General features: G+C 40.0%; 1 protein-coding gene across 1 annotated transcript in view; it reads left to right on the top strand.

Moving 5' to 3' along the window:
* Window positions 1–19660, top strand: part of LOC139738694 (uncharacterized) — a 45144-nt gene extending 25484 nt beyond the window's left edge. Inside the window, exons 4-14 of the mRNA XM_071649326.1 lie at window positions 1215–1286; window positions 2850–2919; window positions 7326–7401; window positions 8298–8443; window positions 10009–10797; window positions 11258–11327; window positions 11839–12106; window positions 14377–14465; window positions 16180–16430; window positions 16725–18266; window positions 19261–19660. Coding sequence (XP_071505427.1) covers window positions 1215–1286; window positions 2850–2919; window positions 7326–7401; window positions 8298–8443; window positions 10009–10797; window positions 11258–11327; window positions 11839–12106; window positions 14377–14465; window positions 16180–16430; window positions 16725–18266; window positions 19261–19328 — 3441 coding nt within the window. The 3' untranslated portion in view covers window positions 19329–19660. The remainder of the gene's footprint in view (window positions 1–1214; window positions 1287–2849; window positions 2920–7325; window positions 7402–8297; window positions 8444–10008; window positions 10798–11257; window positions 11328–11838; window positions 12107–14376; window positions 14466–16179; window positions 16431–16724; window positions 18267–19260) is intronic.
* Window positions 19661–21899: the final 2239 nt, after the last annotated feature.

Below are 21899 nucleotides of genomic sequence, written 5' to 3'. Positions count from 1 at the left end.
TCACAGGGAAGGGGAAGGGGATTATGCTTGATATGTATGAACACAAGGATGGTTGCCTTGAGTGTTGTGTTAGGACATATCATCTGCGACAAAGAAAAATTATTCCTTTGATATTATGAGGTATGGGAATGTATATTTGTCTTTCTGCACTACTATTAGTCTAATGTATGCAACTGACTGTTTCTTATACACATCAAATGCTGTTTGTATCATAAAATTTTATGATACCTGTCTAAATTTTAAAAATCTGAACTCTTTCTTTTTCAAATTGTCCATTCCATTTGAAGAAAATAATACTTCACAAGACATATTCCTTCTCTTTAAAAAAGAAAAGAAAAAATGTTTTATCATAGACACATGGCAGGCATGCAGTATCATTCACTCAAAGGAATTATGCCTCTGAATGGTGGTGATTTATTTTGGGTCTTCATCGTGCCATGTAGAGTGTGCTCTTGTCTATACTGAGAGGGCATATCATATGCTTAGGGATAAAGGTTGATTCTGGGGTTTTTTTATGCACATTGCACGTTTGTTTGTGATTTTTTTTTCATTATGTGTTTATCCTTTAAAAATCCATTCTTTCAGAATGAAATATAGAATTGTTTACTTTTGGAATTTGGTGAACTTGTTTTCTGCCAGTGCATCACAAGTACCCAATGCCCTTTTTGCTGTGACACCCATACATGTACCTTCTTATTGGGCACTCTCTCCTCCTGTATACCTCTTATATTTTTGTTCATGAATACATAGCAGTTTCTGAGTGTTTGCTTTCTATTTTCTAGTTTTGCTTCAATAATTTTTTTCCAATCAAAATTTCACATCATTCATACATAACTAATATTAAGTGAGCATCATAGCAAGATAAATGACATTTCACATTATAATCTTTAATATTAGCAGGTCGCACAAGTAATTAGGTAGCCATACAAAATACAACATATTGTAAGCAAAATGATTAAATCACTTGCAGCTCTTTCAGTAGTTCTTGGGATGTTGTTTCTTTTTGTACTAATTTGACAATCATTTGTCCATTAAATGCATCCCAATATGCATGGTGTGATCATCGCGCCAAATCATTGTCATGCCCCAGTCATCTACAATCATCCTGCCCATATGAATACGATTTAGTGATACATTATAAAAGGAGAGGAAAAGATTGGTATGTCATATACTGACATAACTAATTGCAAATTTTTATTCACGTTTCTTTTTAGGTCCACTGGTCTGACTCTTCGATATCCTGCGTTAGCAAGACACATGCTCAGCTCTTTGATTTCCAGTGTAAGGTAGGCATGGGATAGCAAGTGTGATCAATCACCAAAGGGCTCTTTGCCAATTGGAGCACAATTCTGCTGGTTTAGGCTAACCTCACAGTCTGACATCTTTTCATCTTTCCACCTGTATTTTTTTTTTCCTCCGAAGTCCAAAGTTTGCATTCTCATGGTGAGATACAAATCCCTGTCATGCATTCTGAGTAGTCGGTCGCTAGACAGGAGTAAAGTTCCTTACAAACCAGATGGGGCCTGAGATGCAATGTGAATTCTTATGTCTACAGAGCCACAGAAACTCCTAAATGCAATGTCACCTACCACCTTCCAACCAGGCAATTTCTAGTATGATTTGCATGCATGTGCCCTCTTGTCTAGTTTTAAACACCTGGCTTGTTTGTTTTTCCATGTCAGTTATGATGGTGTTGTTTCAAATATGTTGTGGATACATGTGTTAGGTATGAAGGAGCTATTATACATTTGTTCTACAAAGAGCAACTGTTCAATCTCTGTCCTCGCCTCATGGAAACCCAAAAATTTGTCTGGATCTTAGACTAAACACTAAGGACCTGTCTGACTTTACTTTCGAAGGTTAATGGGGCTAGAGAGACTTTTCACATCTATGGGTGATTACAGAATAAACACAAAAATTGATCTGCCACAGGTAGTTTCTACTTGTTCCACCCTGGGTCAACTTAGAATATCGTACATGCTTAACTTCTGCTCTGACTTAGGATATTACTGAAAGGTATTTATGTGCAGTATACATATTATCTTGACTCTGTTTGTATGTTGCACCTTGGTAAGTGATGAGAATGACACAAGGAAATGCTGGGCAAATTTTAGCCATATGCAACAGACACTGGACTAATGGATTCCAAACACTTACCTTCACCGTAAAATCTTCCTGTTAAATACTGTGGTGAGTGATCGGAAATATCAAGCTTCAGTATGCACTTATGGCCAAAGGCATTTGATTCCTATGAATGTAGATGTTGTGGGAAATGATTTGTGTACATAAAATTATAAAATTTAACCACAAGTTCTTAATGACAGTCACATATGTTATATTACTCATCTATTTCATAGATTGTGAAGCAATTTCGTGATGAATAGTGGGTCCCAGAGGCAAACAAAAAACAAAACAAAACAAATGAGATTTTGGAGCTACTTATGTAAAAAGATGAGTTTTTTTTTTTCTTTAACAAGAACTTAATAGTCTCATTGAGGAAGTTCAAGAAAAGGAAGGAGATATCACCTGGGTACAGAGGGTTGTATTTACTGTATACGCCATATATTTAGCGAGTCTAAATTTTCTGACGATATTGCGAGTGGCTGAATTTGTGATCGTGGAGTACTGTATTGAACGGAAAAATATGTGTGCGTCACATTTATGTTGGGATGAGAGTCATTATTTTCGCATGTCTTTAATTTCGCGAATAGCACCTGACTTGCAAAATTCGCGAAAATAAAAACCTCACGAAATATTTGGCGTATACACTATTAATGGAATGTCAGATGAGAGCAATCATGATCTTACAATCTTTTCCTTTTGTTTTGTTTTTGTTTTGTTTCATCCAGCTCATCCAGTTGTTCCCAGAGGAAGCCAGCTCTGAGCAGCATCAGGACCGAGTGATACCTTATATTCCAGGTGAGATTAGTTCTAGATCCTCTTTGGAGTTTAACCCATTGAAGACAAGTCCCGAGAATAATGGGGCAGGTGTCTATGGGTAATGTGTGTTATAGCAAAATCAGCCTGTCCTCAATGGGTTAAACCATCTCTATCTCATCATAATCATGAGATGAAGAAGAAGAAAACTAATATATTATTTTTCCCAAAATAGAGTGAAAAGGAATTTAAAAAAAGAAGAAGCAAAAACAAAGTAGTATCTGAGAAATTCCAACCCCATTTTTTTCCAATATTTGTATCAAAGAAATATATGTGTCAACAGTGGATATTGCTGTTCCTACTTGAAGCAGATGCATACATGCTACGGTCTTACATAGCCCGATACACAGTGACTTGTTACCATTAAGGATTCCAAGCTGTCTACACAATGTTCTGAGACTGCACAAAAAATGGATGCAATGGGCTACATTTTTTGAAACATTTAGCTGTAGTTGTACCTTGCAAACAGAGAAACCTAGAGGGAGCCTTTACTTTTGTAAAGGATGAGCATGGAAATTCTGGTGCTTGTTAGAGGCTTGTTGAAAGCTTGCCCGACATGGCAACAACTTCTATGATGCTCTTGTTATCATCACCAGAAAAAAAAAAAAATGAATGTAATGTAAAATGAAAGGAGATATTCATCATATCTGGTCTTACCCTGAGCATATATGAATTAGTCCTGCAATCATTTTGTCAAAAGAGAAGAAGAAGAAGAAAAAAAAAGAGAGAATACAGAGCTTACAAGGATAAGCTATTGTTGTGTATGTGTGTGTGGGGGGGGGGGGAGGGGAGGTGCCTTTATCTTTTTGTTATTCCTGTCGGAATAAAATTGTAAAGTGTCTAATTATGCTGCAGTATCAATACTAGACTGGTAGGCTACCATTTTCTTTATTTTTTGAATGGTTCATAACATTACATCACATCCTTATGGTCATGCATTGATAGTGATGTGACCTATCTCTGTGTGTATGTCTGGCATACATGAAATGTAGTCCTTACTATGGAAGCTCAGGGGGGAAAAAATGTCAGCTATTGATTAGAATCTGCCCTTGTAGCAAATACCATGTAATGGACAACAAAGAAATAACAACTTTCATCTATTGTTCAATAAAAAGATGTTTTTTGTTCTGTGTAATTCCATGCAAGCTGGGTAGTAACTTCAGCATAAAAAACTTTTTCCCCCCGATGCATAGACTGCAAACTGCCGCTTAGGAGCAAGACATGTGTTGATCTAATCTTGTTTGTGACATACTTTGTATACAAAGGAGAGATATGGTACTATCTTTGTTAAATGAGTTTTCTTCTGTCAGCCTACTGGTTTCCTGTTTATAGAGGAAACAAGGGTAAAAAAGCAGGATTTTGTGACATTTAACATGGGGTTTATGTTTGAGGTGAATAGGGTTAGTCAAACACGTCTGCAAAAACCACTGCGTCATGGCATAGATGTTCAGTCAGTGAGGCTGTAGGGCCTTTGATGTCCTGGGGATTGGCATGTTGTTAGCAAGTCGAGATTTGAAGGTGATGCTGTTATATCCATTTAAAACTTTTCTCTTTCTGTTGGGTTTTGGGGTTTTTTTCTCAAGAACCTTGGAAGCTTTCACCTCAAATGTAGGCAGGGGTCAAAGGATCAATATTTCTATAATGTCCTGTGCTATCCTATTTTGCAGGTTTGACAATGGAGACATTGACTATGAGTACAGAATTGACATGAATGTTTTTGTGAGAATAAAGTCCCTGGATGTAGTTTATAAAGCTATCCCATGTATGCTGTTTTCATTCTGCTTGACATTCACAGACTTTAATCCTTGAATACATAGAAAATTGTATGCCCTACACATCAGTCATCTAAAACAATTCATATGTAGGCCTACATGAAATATTTCCTAAAATACAGGGCTATTCTTTCCTACATTAGATGTGCCTTATATATAGTAGGTTGTATTTTAGTTTTTTTTTCGTGGGGAGGGGGAGAATGTGATTCAGATTTTCTGAGATCTACTACAGTACATTATTCTCAACCATTATGAAATGTGGATGACAAAAGGTCTGCACATTTGACGCGCTGTGTATAGGTAGGAGAATGTCTGGTTTTTTGTTTTTTTTTAGTGCAACCATGCAAGTCATTTGGTTCAAACAAAATTATTTCTATCAGTAAGGTTCACCAAACCATTCTGTTTTGATGAATTATATTTTTTATATTGCATAAGTCATGAGAGTGTAATGAAACAAACAATACAAATTCTAAAAAGATTGAGAAGGAGAGAGAGAAGAGCTATGATGGAATGCTGTAAGGGTTAAGTTTTTTATGAGTGGAAGGCATAAATATCTGTTTCTATAACAACAATCTTCTTTGGATCTTCAGTGGCACCGTTGAGAGCAGATCGTATGAGGTCATGCATGCTTTGATGTTGTACATTAACTGATACCATCCACTGGGAGATGAAAGGTATTTTTAGCTACAAGTACCTGCGGTGGCTGAGGCACTTGAATATGCTTTCCACGATACTGAAAGTCTGATCATTGTCCAAAAACATGTACATGTATGTTATGCAGGATAGACGTGATACAAACATTTGTTTGCTAACGATTACTTCATGGTCCATTTGTGACAAACATTCATTCGCATACATGCTGCCTGCATTCGTGCTGCAGTTGAATACAATTAACAGCAGCAGTATCAGATCAGCTGAAAATATGTTGCAGGATCCATTCTTTTATATTTCTTTATTTTTGTTAGACTTGCACTGATATTGTGTTCATCAGTTTTTGAAAGATAGTCTTTTCTTCTTTCTTTTTTTTTCTTTTGTTCTGATTTTCTAAGTGTAAAGTATCAACTAGTGAGTATGGCACCCATAATGGCTGTTGTGCTTTGACTTATTATGTACACTTGTAGCTGCAGGAAGTGATATAAGCATCCAATATAGAGCCAGTAGCTGGCTCTGTTGTGTGAGCTTGTTCTCTCCCTGTCAGGTTGTTCACAATGTATGAATAATGAATTGTAGTTTGACAATGCTATACCTCAGCTGGCTTGCTGAAAATATCATGCCTCCTCAAGCTCATTGAGACTTTAGTATCAGTATTTGGTACAAAGTGGCAACAGCTTAAAATGTTGCTGGGTAGAGTTTGCTCATAATTAGATGTTCTGGAAGTGCTCGAAGAGCAGCTCTAAGCACGGAGTATACGAATATTCCAGAAGAAGTTATGCTCTGTTTCTGTTCTTGGTGCATGATCTTTTGGTGGTAGACTCTATGGGTCATGCCATGGGTCATGCTTCTCCTTTTGAAAATGTATCACTCCAGAGATGTCATTGCTGCAAGTTGAGGCCAATGTACTTGCCAAAATACTTGTGCAAATGAAAGAAAGAAATCAGAAGTTCCAGATTGTGGTGAACCGAGGTAGAGTTTGGTATCAGTGTACAGTGTATGGTCCACCTTGCGTAGACGCTTGTCCGCTCTAGGAACGTTCTTTGATTAACATACAATACTGAGATATCAGGATTTTTACCATCTTGGGGAGATAAGCACAAAATCCCATGGTCATATAGATAACTTCTGTTTTCCATGCTAATGCCACACTTGTTTCCTCATGTGGAAAATATGAATACAGGGCACTTCTCTTTCTCTGTGGGATTTCCAGTGAGTGACATTTTTATGGAACATACAAATCTTGTTTTTATCTCGTGTGCCTCTGCATTGCATACTTGTATCCCCACCAAATTTTCAGTCAGAAACCTTTTCTGGGGGAATGATGAGTTGTGATGGTTCTTGTATCATCATTAAGTTGTTAATGTCATAAGCAGCTGTACAATGTAAGTGCTTCCTTTGGCGTTAGGAACAGTTTGTAATGTGTCTGGGGATGACACCGTTTTGAAGTAATGACCATTAAAAGAACATCACATTGTAATTTATCGCAGTCATGACTCCCTTGTCCTCTTCGGCAAGTCGGCCTTGTATGCCACCAAAACATATTGTACAAACCATAGTCGGTTTCTAATCATGAGAATGGGAAAAATGCATTGATTAAATTGATTAACGCTTAATCATCGCTTCACTGGTCATTCAGTACACATAATAAGCATGGCTCTATGTTCACTGGGAGCTATGTACAGTGTATGCACTTTCCAGCCTGTTAGCTGTGCTTAGACAATATCCATTATCATTTTAACATTCTCACACTGAATGGTTAAATGAGTCATAGGTGGAGGTATTATTACCTTTCTGATGTAAATCTTCATAGAGTATGCAAGACTTGCATGCACTGTTTGTATTTCAGTAACTCATGGAAGCTGCTCTGCAAGTCACATTAAAGGTATACAGCTAAATTGTGATTGAAGTTGTGATGATTGCATTATATTTACTGTCCTCTTTCCTAACATTTTTATTTTTCAGGAAAACGGATATTCAGTATGACTCCTCCTGGTGAGCAGGGAGAAAAGACTCAAGCCGAAATTGTGGAATATGCCAAGTGAGTTTCACTACAGGAAATCAGGCAATTTGTAATGAGAAAAACTTCCCACCAGTGCAGTGATAGGAGTGCTAGTAAATTTGCTTCAACGACTTTACACCACAGTTTTGTGCTGCTTATAATGCGGTGGGAGATGATGAAGTTTCAAGTTCACATTTATTTCATTTACAAAATGCAACTATCCTTGTATTGGCATTTGTATATATTTTCCTGAATTTTTCAAACGAAACTGAAACATAACAGGCTAGTGTGTTAATACACACAGAAATCTCTTCTTTTTTTTTTCTGTCTGTGTACATAATTAGTAAGGCAGCATAATCTTGGCATTGTTGAACTTCTTTTAATCCTCCCTTTTCGGGAAGAGCTTTTGATTAATGTGTATTCTTGTTATGTAGTTACCTTGTATATAATCCCTTGACTGCTCTCTTATTTGTATTAAAGGGACTGTACGGTACTGGTTGAGGTAGGGATTCATGTTTTGAACATTCGTAAGTGAGATAATGAAAAGCCTCTTATGAAATATGAAAGAGCATGTAATTTTAAGAAGGATTCAATGTTTATTTGATGGAAATTGGTTTTCAAATGGCTGAGATATCCAAAAAAGTGCTAATAATAAAAGGCGACAAGCCCCAACTTTATTAGTATCTCTTTGTTTCACCTTGTTTTTGGATATCTCAGCCATTTCAAAACCGATTTTCATCGAATAAACGTTTGATACCCCTTAGAACTGCATGCTCTTTGACATCTCATAGAGTGGTTTCTGAATATCTCACAAAACGTGAAAAGCTAAATCTTCACCTCGACCAGAGCTGTACACACCCTTTAAATCTCTCTCTAATGTTCACAGTTCACAACTGAACTGAAAAAGTAAATGATTTCTTTCCTCTCCAAAGCAGACAACTGTCAGCCTTGCCTCAACACATACTCCAGTGTGATCACATCACCCACTTCTTCCGTGGGAGCCCAAGCGAGGGCAGCAGTGGCGGCGCAGTCGTCAACTCCGCCCACCATCGCAGCCTGTCACCAACAGTCCAGCAGAGTGGTGAGATCATTACAAATGTATTTAATGGATGAGACACAAATTAAACAAAGACAAGCCCAGACACTGTGTAACTGACCTTTAATGCGCAAGATAGAGCAATTTGTGCAGTATTTAAACACATGCATTAGATATGAAGATGCTGTCTCGTGTTGTGAGCAGTCTTGCATGTCAATTGTTCATTTTGCTATGTTTCACTTCATAATGATGATTGTATTAGTCTTTAGATTCTACAATTCTGAAACATCCTATAATCAAAATGAATTTAAGGATTGCATACAGTTGAACCTCTCGTATCCGGACAAGTCGGGACCAGGGCTCATCCGGATAAGGGATTTGGCCGGATACGGGAGACTCAATGCTTTATAGATGTACATAATATACATACACATGTACAGTATACACATGACGCACAGGTCTGAGTGCGTCAGTCGGAATTGTGTGCATAAGGTAACTATGGAATGCTTAACCCTATATTCCAACTGACGCACGAAAAGACATGTGCGTCATCTGATTTATAGAATGGGTAATTTTCTTGTCAAAAACCCATTATTCTATCGTGTTACCCGATGACAAAATTACTGGATGCATTTCCTTTTGGCTTGCCGTAAACGAACATGCATCAGTTTTTACTGGACGCACGGCCAGCCATGCATCAGTATTTACTGGACGCATGGCCAACCTGAGTGCGCGAACGCTTGCTTAGTGCGCAAACCTTTGTTACAAGTACGCGTACTCTTGCTACAAGTGCGCGATAACATGTTTACCACTGTGACTCAGCGTACGTAGCGTGCGGCCAGTAAAAATCAACACATAGCTCTCGACCAATCAGATCGCAGGATTCTTGCTACCCATTCTATGATAGCCCATTGTAGTACCACATGTAGTAATGTGTATACTGCAACCTTTTCATTGTTACAAAAACTTTCAAAACTAAACTAAAGACGTATTTATTTAATCAATACTTTGATCACTTTTCTTAATTTCTTTATCGTTGTTGTAGTCAGTTGTATTGTATTACATATGTATTTTCTAATTGTATTGTTATTATAGAAAATTTTGTAAAGCGCATAGAGACTTCAGTGTAACATGCGCTATATAAGCAGAATGTATTATTATTATTATTACACTCAGTAACAGACCCCAAAATAGAGGTTCGTGTTTGCAAGAATGAAATCATTTTCTTGTATAAATTCTTGGGATTATTTACCTAAATAACTATTAAGAAATGTATCAAGTATATGTAATTCATGTGTGTTTGTGTAGGAGTTCTCAAGGAGTTGGGAATCCCCCTTTCCTCCCGTAATTATTAAGAAAAAAAATCACGGTGAGATTGCGTCCGTATAATAGAGAGATCCGGATAAAGGGAGGCCGGATAAGAGAGGTTCCAACTGTATATGCAAACACACTGAAAAATGGAGTTGAAGGACATGCATGATACTTGGATGAAGTAGAGATTAAAAAGCAGCATGTCATTATGTATAGATATATATTTGCTATAATATTAATTAGTTTTTAGAACACTGCTACTTCTAGGTACATTGAAAGTTTGTTGTTGTATCATGCAGATAAGCCAAAGCCACCGCTGCACCAGGTTCCTCAGCAGCAGCTGCAGCAGCTGCCACAGCAAGCTGTCAACCAGTCGGAGCTATCCAAACAGATGGAGCAGTTCCCTGTTAGCATCAGCAAGACCCAGGTGTTTCCGGGAGCCGTGGCACAGATGCAGCAGCCTCTCCAACAACACTCTGTGCAACAAGCACTTCCGCCGCAGCAGCAACAGCCGTCCATTCACTTACGACACCCGCAGACTCAGCAATTTCCGAGTGTCCACTTGCAGCAGCAGCAGCAACAGATGAAAGGCCACCTGTCACCCCACCCCCATCTTCCTCCCCAGCATCAGCACTTGCACCTGCACTCGCATGCTCACATACAGCTCCAGCAGCAGCAAGTCCAGCAACACCATCACCATCTGCCCCAGCAACTGCTCAGCCCAGGGAACCCTCAACTGCAGCAGCAGCAGCAGCAACAGCAGATGCACCCGCCACCGCCGTCTACACTGACACACAACCTCACTGCCTCTATGAACCAGCTCCACATCTCACAGCACCACCACCAAGTCAACATGCCATCACCGGGGCAAGCTGCCAATGGTGGTGGCCCAAACACAGAGGGACCCGTTCCTATGGGCAGCACCAACAGTGGTGGAGGTGGCAGCAATCTGTCCATGCCTTCCAACAACAACTCCATGGTGACATCTACCATGACTACCACAAGTGCTGGAAGCAACTCCGTCTACTATCAGACAGTCTTCATTCCAAGTCCACAAGAGCAGTACACCAGTGCTGGCACCAATGCAGGTAAACCCATTCTTTCTTTTGTCCCCTTGCTCTCACTTGTTCCTGTTCTCATGGTTGGACATCTGGGTATTTAGCAGCAGCTGGAGTGAACACAAACCCATACAATTGGGCTTATTTTTTTAGACAAACTTGCTTACTATTCTTCCCTTGTTGGCTTTCAAATTCCATGAAACTGTCAAAGATAGTCCATTGTAACATTTCTAACAGCCACAAGAAATATGCTGTAAACTGATATACGGACTCACTAAAAAATACTATAAAAGGGAAAAATTTCGCAGTGTGGACATTTTCACGGATTTCGCGCAACCACAAGCTAGCGCGAAAATAAAAGCATGAAAATACTATGATTGAACGATCAGAAATTATGATTGAATGTTCAGTTGATACTTAATTGTCACTTCCATGTCCTTGGTGGTTGTAGTAACTGTATTTTGTTTATATTGTGTCTTTCTATTGACAGAGCCTGTGTCTGCAGCGCTGCAGTCCTACAAATCAGCTGTAACCAAAGTGCAACCCAAACCTCAGAGTTGGTAAGATTGCGTGCATTTCTTTCCCTCCAGATTTATAGGATGCTGTTGAGCTGATGCGTACTTAGTTACACTTGATTGCAGAAGGTCACTTCCAGTTGCATAGTGCATCATGTTTTACTTTTATGGTTTAGTTTGTCTTTGAGAGTTAGTCTTATTTTGGGCTAGTGGCTACTACTATTGGTTTTTGAAAGGCTGACATATACTGGAATAGAAAAAATGAAATTGATGAACTAACAAGACAATCTTCTAATTGGACTGATCTGCCTTCATAACTTCCCTAAAAAAATGGATGAATAGAAATGATATAGAAAATTGTAATAATTATATTCATTTGTATTCATCTAATGTGTGCAACTTGCATTGAATTTGATGGAAATTTAGTGTGCAGAAAGTTATTGATAATTCGGTGTACCTTGTTGCTGTTATAAGAACTTTGTGCTGCACAGTGCATCGTTCATGAAGTGCACAACGATAACTCCAGCTGAACCCAACTCCTTGTCTCATTTTCCAGGCCCCAGTCATACACCCCACCGCTGAACCCCCACACCCATACGGCACCTCTGTATGCTTCTGCCGCTTCCACTGCCCATGTGTGCATCTCCACGCTTCAGCAGCCCATCTTCCGCTACCCGGTGCCCCTGAACTCACCCCAGGCAGCTGCTGCGGCCGGCATGGTTCCGCCCAACAGGGAGATGGTGGCCCCCATAGTCCATGATTGGCTCAAGAAGCAGCGTCTACACAAGTATGCCAACCTCTTTGAGGGGCTTACATTTGAACAGGTGAGACAAAATTTGGATCTCTTACTCTATTTTTCATTTCCCACTTGAAAGCTTTTAGTAGCCTGTTTTCTGGTGCACTCTTATCTACAGCCAGCTGAATATGCACACATGCTGATTGCATATATATGAATGATTCCCTATGCTCTGCCACATAGAAATGTTTATAGAGTATTATTTCTGAAGGAGAATTGTACTGGAGACTCACATTATAATGAAGTCCTCAGGACTGGCATTATCTTTTGTCATATCAAAATTTCTTTATAGCTGAACTGTAATAAAGATATATAGATGATAATTTTGGGAGCTGAATTTTTACTGTGTTGTAACAAGGATTTCATTATAACTGCGTTTGTTCTAACCAACACTTAACACTGGACCTTGTCCAATCAGAAAGAGCGTTCAAAAGATGTCTGACAATGAAATGGCAACTTGTGAATGGGTATAATTTCAATAAGTTTTCAAGAATTATATCAGAAATATGGTACAAATGTACTGTATAAGCTGTTATTTTTGCGAATGAGGAGGTCACGGACAATTATGCGAGATATTTTCGCGTGTTGTTAAATTTGCGATCAAACAGTGATTCGGGAAATTCACGAAAATTAAACCCTTGTGAAAATAACAGCTTAGACAGTACTCTATTTTTGATAACATTAAAAATGGTTTGATCACTCTGGGCCATGCTTCTCAACCTTTTGTATCTCAAGGTCCACTCTGGCTCCTGCAGTTTTGGTCTTTTTTTTTTAAAGCTAAGTTAGATCGAATACGAATCTTTTTTTAATTAATTTTTGACTGACATTGTGGCCCACCTGAGAGATCTTAGCAGCCCACTAGTTGAGAAGCACTGACTGAGGGTATGGTGAGAGATACACTGAATCACTTTTTCTGCACATATGTGTGTTTATACCCCCGCCAAACGAAGTTTGAAGGGGGTATATAGGAATCAGCGGACGGTCGGGCGGTCAGTCGGGCGGTCGGGCGGTCGGGCGGTCGGTCCGTTGCAAATCTTGCGTCGCGAACTACTTCCTCAGTTTTCAACCGATTCCCATAAAACTTGGCACAGATGTGTGCCTTGGGTTGTAGATGTGCAAGGCGTATTTTTTGACAGTACCCAAAAGTACGTTGCCATGGTAACGGCATATTATGGGCAAAAATGGGTACAAATCTTGCGTCGCGAACTCCTCCCACAGTTTTTGATCAATTTTTATTAAATTAGGTACAGATGTTTGTCTGAATATGTTAATGTGCAAGACACATATTTCCGCAGTGGCAAAAAGTGCGTTGCCATGGTAACGGCATGTTATTGGTTAAATATAGGGCAAAATGATTCATGGCAAAACTGCTTCATCAGTGTTCTTCCAATTCTCATGGAATTCATATTGAATGTTTGTCTTAGGATATAGGTCAGCATGACACATTTCTTGACAGTGACAAAAAGTATGTTGCCATGGTAACAGCTCACATATTATGAGCCAAAATGATGGAAAATTTTGTGTTGCAAACTACTTCCTCAGTTTTTGCCCAATTTCCATGAAACTTGGTACAGATGTGTGCCTTTGGTTGTAGATGTGCAAGACGCATTTTTTGACAGTACCCGAAAGTACGTTGCCATGGTAACGGCATATTAATGGCAGAAGATCAAGGAAAGATCTTGCGGATTTAACTACTTCCTCAGTTTTTTGACCAAAGCTTATGAAATGTGGCACACACCTTGATCGTGGTGGGAAGATGTGGAAGACATATTTTTCGGACGTGTCGGAAACTGCGTTGCCATGGTAACGGCATATAAATGGCAGAAGATCAAGGAAAGATCTTGCGGATTGAACTACTTCCTCTGTATTCGACTGAAGCTCATGAAATGTGGCACACACATTGGTCTTGGTGGGAAGATGTGCAAGACATTTTTTGGACGTGTCGGAAGCTGCGTTGCCATGGTAACGGCATATTAATGGTGGAAGATCAAGGAAAGATCTTGTGGATTGAACTACTTCCTCAGTTTTTGACAAAAGCTTATGAAATGTGGCACACACAATAGTCTTGGTGGGAAGATGTGCAAGACATATTTTTCGGACGTGTCGGAAGCTGCGTTGCCATGGTAACGGCATTTAAATGGCAGAAGATCAAGGAAAGATCATTCCTTGGGTAAGACTGTCGTCACGGGGCGGGGGTATTAATCACCTTAAGTGATATTTCTAGTTTTGTTTAAGCAAAGAATCATTTGTCATTATCTGCCCTTATGTACGTTGTTCATCGTTTTTCACTTTTATCAGGTGCTGCAGATCACAGATGAGCAAGTTGACCGTTGGAATATTGTCAAGGGAGCTAAAGGCCGCATAAAGACTCAACTTGAGCAACTCAGGTACTGAAAAGCACTTCTACATTTACCATAAACATGGAAACTTTTCACATTTTCACTTTTCACTTTTTCACTTTTCACATTAGGCCAACTTCTGTAAAATGTGCATGTTTCTGTAATTGTGAGGCTAAAATCTCTCACAAATATTTGCTCATTTTTGTTTAAATTTGTATACGGCAGGATATTCCATGTTAACCTGATTGTGCTTTTGAACTAGCGGGCACTTGGTGAACTTAACATGGTAGCTGTAATGTTAATGCTGTTCACATGTTTCGTAATATGATGATTAAATGCTTCAGTATGATCTTTCCAAGTGAAAGGCCTGTTGAATTCTTTGTAGTAAGCGTGGGACTGCTGTTCCATTGTCTTGAACAGGAAGATCTTGATTGACTATTCGAGTGTCAGTTTCTTAGAGATGAAATAACTACATTGTGTTTGATAGTTTTTGTTTCTCAATATTCACTATAACCATGAGACTCTACCTGAATGAAAATATGCTTTCCTGTGCAAGGAAACAGGCACACTCTATAACCACAGAGAATGCATGGCTGTTTGATAAATGTTAGACCACTGAGTCCATTGTTGTTTGCTATGATGGTTTCCCACACACAGCAGACATAAACACTACAAATCTTTCGAGACTGGACTTCATGAACTTACACATAAATTTCCACATCTACCCTTCAGAAAAACAGAAACAAAACCCAGCAAAAAGATCATTTCAATCATAGATTTTTGTCATCTTTATTCTCATTTTTTCTCTTAACCCTAACTAGGCCGGGCTATTTAGGTAGTTGATAGAGCCGGGGGGGGCCTCCCAGGCCCCCCCTCCAGATCTCGGCCGTCGACCGCGCTATCGCGACGAAAATTGGCACACACATTGCCTATGATGTAATCTAATATACCATGAAGTTAATTTTTCAAAAAATCATCATTTATGCTAAATTATGCTAATTTATGCATAATGATGCATAAAATCAGACTATTTGGTATAAATCACAAAATAAAGCTCAAAACAGGCACATTTTTTGTGTAAATATTCTTTTTAGTGTCCTTTGCAAATGTCATTAAAAAAAATTGTGATATCAGAAAAAATTCTTAAGTATTTTATTGTTTTTTTGAATTTCTTATGTATTTCTTTGTTTTATCGACTTTATGTTTTCATTGTTTTTTCGATGAAATTTGTCCGCGACATCGCTCCGAACAAGAAAATATGTTATTCATTGATTTTAATCAATAAAACACCAAAATAATCGTGCTTTTATGAAATTTGCCAATAAGCACAGTTTGCATTGAAATTGTACACGAATTAACGTTTTTGAGCAATTTTTGGTCTGACATGCATGTACATATTTATGCGTAACTTCGGAACCGCGCGCCCGGGCGTCGAAAATTTGGTGTCAAAAGATGCGGGAGACTCGAAAGAAAAAAGTCATGAAACGTCGCGGCGATAGCTTTTTGCGATTGCGATACATCGCGCAGAACGTCGAGGGGGGGGGGGGCCTCGGAGGCCCCCCCCCCCCCCGGCCTAGTTGGGGTTAAAGTGCAAATAAATTATTGAGACTACTGGTAGATATTGAGAGCTGTTCCTAGCTTGCTGTAGATTCTTGAGCAGCTGATTTATACTTGTTTAAGAGTCCATGTTGAACCCTCATCTGTCAAATCATGATGAGTTTGCATAGATGTACTGTGAATCTGAACCTGTCTTCCATTACAGGAGAAATGACTTGATGGGCTTCAATGGGCTGACACCCCAGTCTATGGGTATGCACGCAACAGGCCTGCCGGCCACCCACGGGTTCTTCATGCCCCCGCCCCCGCCGGGCTCACCGGCAGGCGCCGTGATACCACAGCTGATTCCTGCCCATAATGTGGTGCTACAGCACCGGCAGCAGGGGGAAGGCAACAGCTCCGAGTGCTCCAGCGTGCCGTCAAGCCCCCGAGAGAGCTCTGATGAAAATGATCGAGGTACACCTTAGAATCTTCCCTCCTGTGTTGTCACCTCTGTTTCTCCTAACAGTAGACTCCCATTATAAGGAAGTCCTCGGTACCGACAGTTTTCTTTCGTTATATCGAAATTTCATTATTCTTGTAGATTTTAAGTGTAGTCATTCTCACTCAAATTGTTTCTGTAAAATACAACAGTTAGGTTATAGAGATAATGCTGTGACATTGCATAAAATTTTGCAGTGTTTTGTCCACGTTACCATGTTGATAAAATGATACCTTTATTTGCCTTCTGATGCTCTCATATTTGATCAGATTCAGAGGAGAGTGAAAGTTCTGCTACGTCCTGCTCTGATGCCATCCAAAACCAAGCCCTTCGGAAGGACATGCCCAATCACCTGCAGACCCAGCAACAAGTCAGCCCTAGGGATCAAGGCGCAACTGCCAAGACTCCATCTCGAGGTCAGACGTCTGTAACCACGCTGCCATACAGTCAGGTGGTGAAGGCTGTGGGAGTGGATGCTGGGAGGCAAGGAGACAGGCCCCCCCACCTCCAAGGAGGAGAGGCACACATGGCTAACACTGCCGCACAGGGTGGGGGCAGCAGTCAGGTGCAACCGCAACCCATCGGCAGCGATCCACAGCAACCGCCCCCACTACAGCTGCAGCCTTCTCCTCTACAGCAGCAGCGGCTGAATGCTATGCCCCCTCACCCCTTGGCGCCCAGCAACACTGTGGTGATTGGTAAGCACATGCCGCAGGTGGTCAGCCCGGATGGTAGCATGCAGCAATTACACCAGCTGGACAGTCCCGTGGTGGCAGCTGCAGCGTTCACCCCCCACATGTTTCACGTGAAGCAGCCTAATAACAAGCAGAGTGTCCACACCGTGCAGTACCTGCCAGCGGATGGGGATGGGGGAGGAGGATTTCGGGCATCCAAACTTGTGGTGCAGCAGGGCGTGTCACGGGGGTCTGTCGCATCACCTTCACCACCTGCTATTCCGGCTGGGACGCTGCAGACGAGAAGTGACAACCTGCCCTTGCCTGTCATATCACAGCATGGCCCGCCACCAGAGCAGCTGCTCACTACCAAGACAATTCACAACGCTGCCTCTGTACAGCTCGTACCAAATCCTGCGCATTCCTTGTCACTGCCAACAACGGATGGGTTCATAGCACCGACGTCTGTGACCTATGTCACTGGTTCCACTCAGAGCATATCAGTAGGAATCCAATCTAGCAATGCCGATAGTTCAGCCTTCAACAACAATCAGCAGAACTACAACAGCTGTATCTCATGTGGGTGCAATGGACAGTGTGGTCAATCAAACCACCACACCACCACCAGTGCCCCAAACACTAGCAGTGGCAACAGTGGTGGCAATGGCAGCAACACCTCCACCCACCCCATGCACTTCAGCCACCCAACATACATTGCCAGTCCCAGCCCCAGCCCCAACCAGCTCAACTTCCCCAACTTCTACCACGGAGCCAACATGATGCCCCCTGCCACACCCAACAGCATGCTCAGCCCGCCCCCGCCCAACCTCCCTTCAAGCAACCCCCGCTTCCACCCACCAATGCCCCCATCTCTTCAGGGTGCCTTGGCTGACATGATGTATACCGGAAACCCCCAGTTTGGGATGATGCCTCCGACTGCCCAGATGTACCTGATGAGCCACAGGGGCCATGCCATGCATTCTGCAAGTGCTGGTGGTGGTGGCGGAGGCGGTAGTGCTGGCAGTGGAGGTGGATCTGGGTCCAAGAAAGGGCAGCTCACTTGCTTCAACTGTGGTGGCCAGGGACACCGAGCCAGCGAGTGCAGAGAGGCAACCATGGAATCCATCACACATAATAGTGAGTGTTGCAAATCTTCTTCAGTCATTCAATCCTGCCTAGAATCAGGGATGGAGAAGTCATCATTTATTAGATTGCTGGATATCATGTGCACGACACTCGGGCTGTACACTTCTTCTGCATAGTCAACTTTGAAGATGAACCAGAACCAAAACTAAAACTGGGCCCAAACCCGAAAGAGAAACATGCGTACCAAAATGATGAGCTCTGTATGAGATTATGTTTCAAGACTGTAATTGTATAGAACACAGAGTCATTGTTACCGGCTTCAAAACATTTCACTCTTTTTTTTTTTCTTCCACTTATATGGTATCAAGATTGAGAAGATGGGATATCATGTTAGAATATGAATCAGAAAATCTACTCCAAGGTACAAAAGAAAGTCTGAATTAAAATCACATCAAACTAGTGGTACTGAGCATTGGTGTAGAACTTACAGTTGGTTAGACTCCTGTGTTGAGGAATTTTTGGTTGTTGTCATTTTTTTTTTCACATTGACTTTGATACACTTGACCTGTGAATTTTTGTCAAGGAATTCACAATGAGACATTTTACCCTTCACCCCACCGTCAGCCAACTTTTGCTTGTGAAACATATCAAATCAGGTTACATAACTACACACAAGTTGTACCTAGTGCATTATTTGCCAAGTACACACACACACACACATACACATAGCTGTCCAAATGATAACAGAGAGATTAGTACAACCCACTGTGCTGTCCTGGGTAGGTTGAATCAGGTAGGCAAATCGTGTGGATCAGTGTGTCATTTTGGCATTGTTTATTTTATTTCTTAGCTTGCTGCACCATTTGTGTAGTTTCTGTTGGTAAAGGTAGTGAGAATTATTACATGTGTTAGGAATTTGACTCTCCTAGTTACATCTGCTTCTTCATTTCTTTTTTTTTTTCTTAATGATGATTATACATCTTACTATGTTTGTTTGTTTTTTCTTCTCATCTACTATGTTTGTTTGTTTTGGTCTGTCCCCCAGGTCACTATCGTCTGAACTACAAATCAAATTCATCTCCACCAGACGTCATGGAAAACACCGACAGCTAACACAGGATAATCCAACTTATGTGACGATTCCTTCCTATGGACAGGTCGTTTCTTACAAATATTTGACTGTTAAAACATTAAGAATTCACACGATATCAGGTCACTGACTTGCTCGACGCAAGTGTCTTAACCTTTGAGACAATGCTGGTAGTATTTATTTTTCAGTGCAGTATTTTTGTTCTGACATATTGCCTACAGCTGGAAAGGAGAAATAAGACTTTTGAATATATTCTCTCCTCTACTGTTTCTTCTCAGTCGTGGAGGCTTGAATTTACATTGCCAGCTACATCTTGGACAGTGGAAGATGTGCTTGAGGTTATGCTGAAACCTGTGCGTGCTTTTTTAAATCAGTGTCATGAGGAAATTTAATACTGTAAAGATCTTTTTTGCCCACATGGTGGTCTCAATCAGTGGCAAAGCATATTTGCATTTGTCCGAATTGATGTGTGTAACCTCAGACTGTATTATGCTACTTTCATTTTGTTGCTTTCTGTTACACCACATATTGCTCTCTATTTTTTATCTTTGCAATATTTTGATGAACTCTAGAGTGGATAAAGCACAAACATTTGGTACCAATCTGTTGACATTTGTAAAGAGTTCTTTGATAATGTGATGGATGCCATTCAAGTTAATGCACTGATATTTTAACAGTTCTGAACAAATACAATGAGATGGCATTCAATTTTCTTTTCTAATATATGTCAACACATTTTCCTTTTTGAAATTGCATAATTTGATTTCATTTGGCTCAGCATCATGAGTAACTCTGATGGATATTATAAACTTGTTGAATCTTAGGATTGATCTGAAGTAGTGGGATACGTGGACATACACAATTTTCGTATTCACATTATTAGCAGGTCTTAACCAGGTTATGCAAATTACTGTTGTATTCCAGAGCTGAGTTTGATAATACTTACCTACTCTCTTTTTTTTTTCGTGGGAAATTTTCCTCTCTCTTTTTTTTTTTTTTGTGTGATAATTTTTATTGTTTTACTCTTACAGAAATATGTGCTGTTAAAGGAAATGACCTTGCTGAACAAAGAATTCATGAAAGATTGTATATTCATATGCTTTAATTATTTTTAAGTATTGTTTCATGAAGTGTAGCCACCCCATACATTTTGAGAACAGTATGTATTTGGTGGCTTTGATTAGATTTGTCAGAATTTCTGGAAATTTTGATGTTACAGTTTGTCATGTCAGGACATTATGCATTTGTCATGTTTCTGTATTGGTCAGGAAAGATTATCATCGATCATTTTTAGATTTTCATATTCAGATAGGAAGGCACAAAGCATTAAGTATTTACAAATGTGACAAAAAGAAAACCCTTGCCATAGTTTGGCAGTTACAGAAAATTATCTGTTTCTGTGGAGCTGTTTGGGACTGTGCTGTTATGTGAGCAGTCAAAATGTTCCTTGGTTGGTCAAGTCTTTTGAAGCCTTTTGAGAGTAAGGTTTTGTTGATATGCACTTGTGTATGAGCATTGTCTCTGCTGATTTTAACACTTTTTTTTTTTGGTAATGTTCCATGCACATTTTCACAAATATGCTTTCAGTATTTGTCTTTTTCTGTGGAGATTTCTGTCCAAAGTTGCACTTAAAAGTGGATTGGTATGTAGGACATCAGACTTGTATCTTTCCGTGAAATAGACATCAGTGATCAAACAAGATATACAGCTAAACTTTGTCTATGTGATCTTGCATGTAGCTGGAAGGTGCTATGAGTAATCAGAATAGTGCATTTAAAGGGCAGTAGAGGTCTGGGAAGATTAAGACAGTACATAATCATGATCATGTGCACATATGCACAAATTACTGTAAAAGTGGAAATTTTCACGCAACTAGAAGCTAGCGTGAAAATAAAAGCATGCAAATATTTTTGCATGCCATATATTCCAGTTATTAATGTCCTGATCCCGCAGAATTAAAAACATGCGATATTCATCTTACCCGGCCGAGCGCAAAGAATTACTCACGAGAAAATATCCACTTTTACAGTATTTCTTTTTTTCTCAGTTGGTTAGGCATGCCACTTGTTTTCGAAGTGATGTAGTAGTGTATAAGCGTGACCGACGTAACAATTTAGGCAATTCATGTCCAAACAAGGAATAAACTTGTGTAGACCAGGTGACCAGAATGGCATGTCAATTATCACTTGGGGGAAGAATCCATTGCATTGTTTTGCTTTGAGTGCAAGTAACAAATTTTCTATTAATACTGTATTGCCAAATACTAGGCTTCGGTGAACACTTTGTTGCTGTCAGGTAGTTGTGCTGGTAAGCACCATTCATGAGGATTGTATGAGTAATCATTACATCACAGATACTTTTCTCAGTGAATTTAAAAACCAACATGCCTGTTAGTACCTATGACCTTTTTCTGCTCATGCGCAAAATGTAACTATGAACTCGCGTACAGTCGGGTTGTGAATGAGGATGTCAGAGGTAGTCTACACACAGATGGCCTGCATAGTTGCTTCTCTGACATTTGAGTTACATAATGTGCTATTTTTGTCACTGAAATAATTTGAGCTTGTTCGGGAATCAATGCAACCATTGCGTAG

This window comes from Diadema antillarum, unplaced genomic scaffold (genome assembly GCF_040938485.1).
Source record: "Diadema antillarum isolate AM-2024a unplaced genomic scaffold, OU_Dant_1.0 seq00000765_RagTag, whole genome shotgun sequence".
Lineage (NCBI taxonomy): Eukaryota > Metazoa > Echinodermata > Echinoidea > Diadematoida > Diadematidae > Diadema > Diadema antillarum.
The sequence above is the reverse complement of the archived record's forward strand: the minus strand, read 5'-3'. Positions and strand labels throughout refer to the sequence as shown.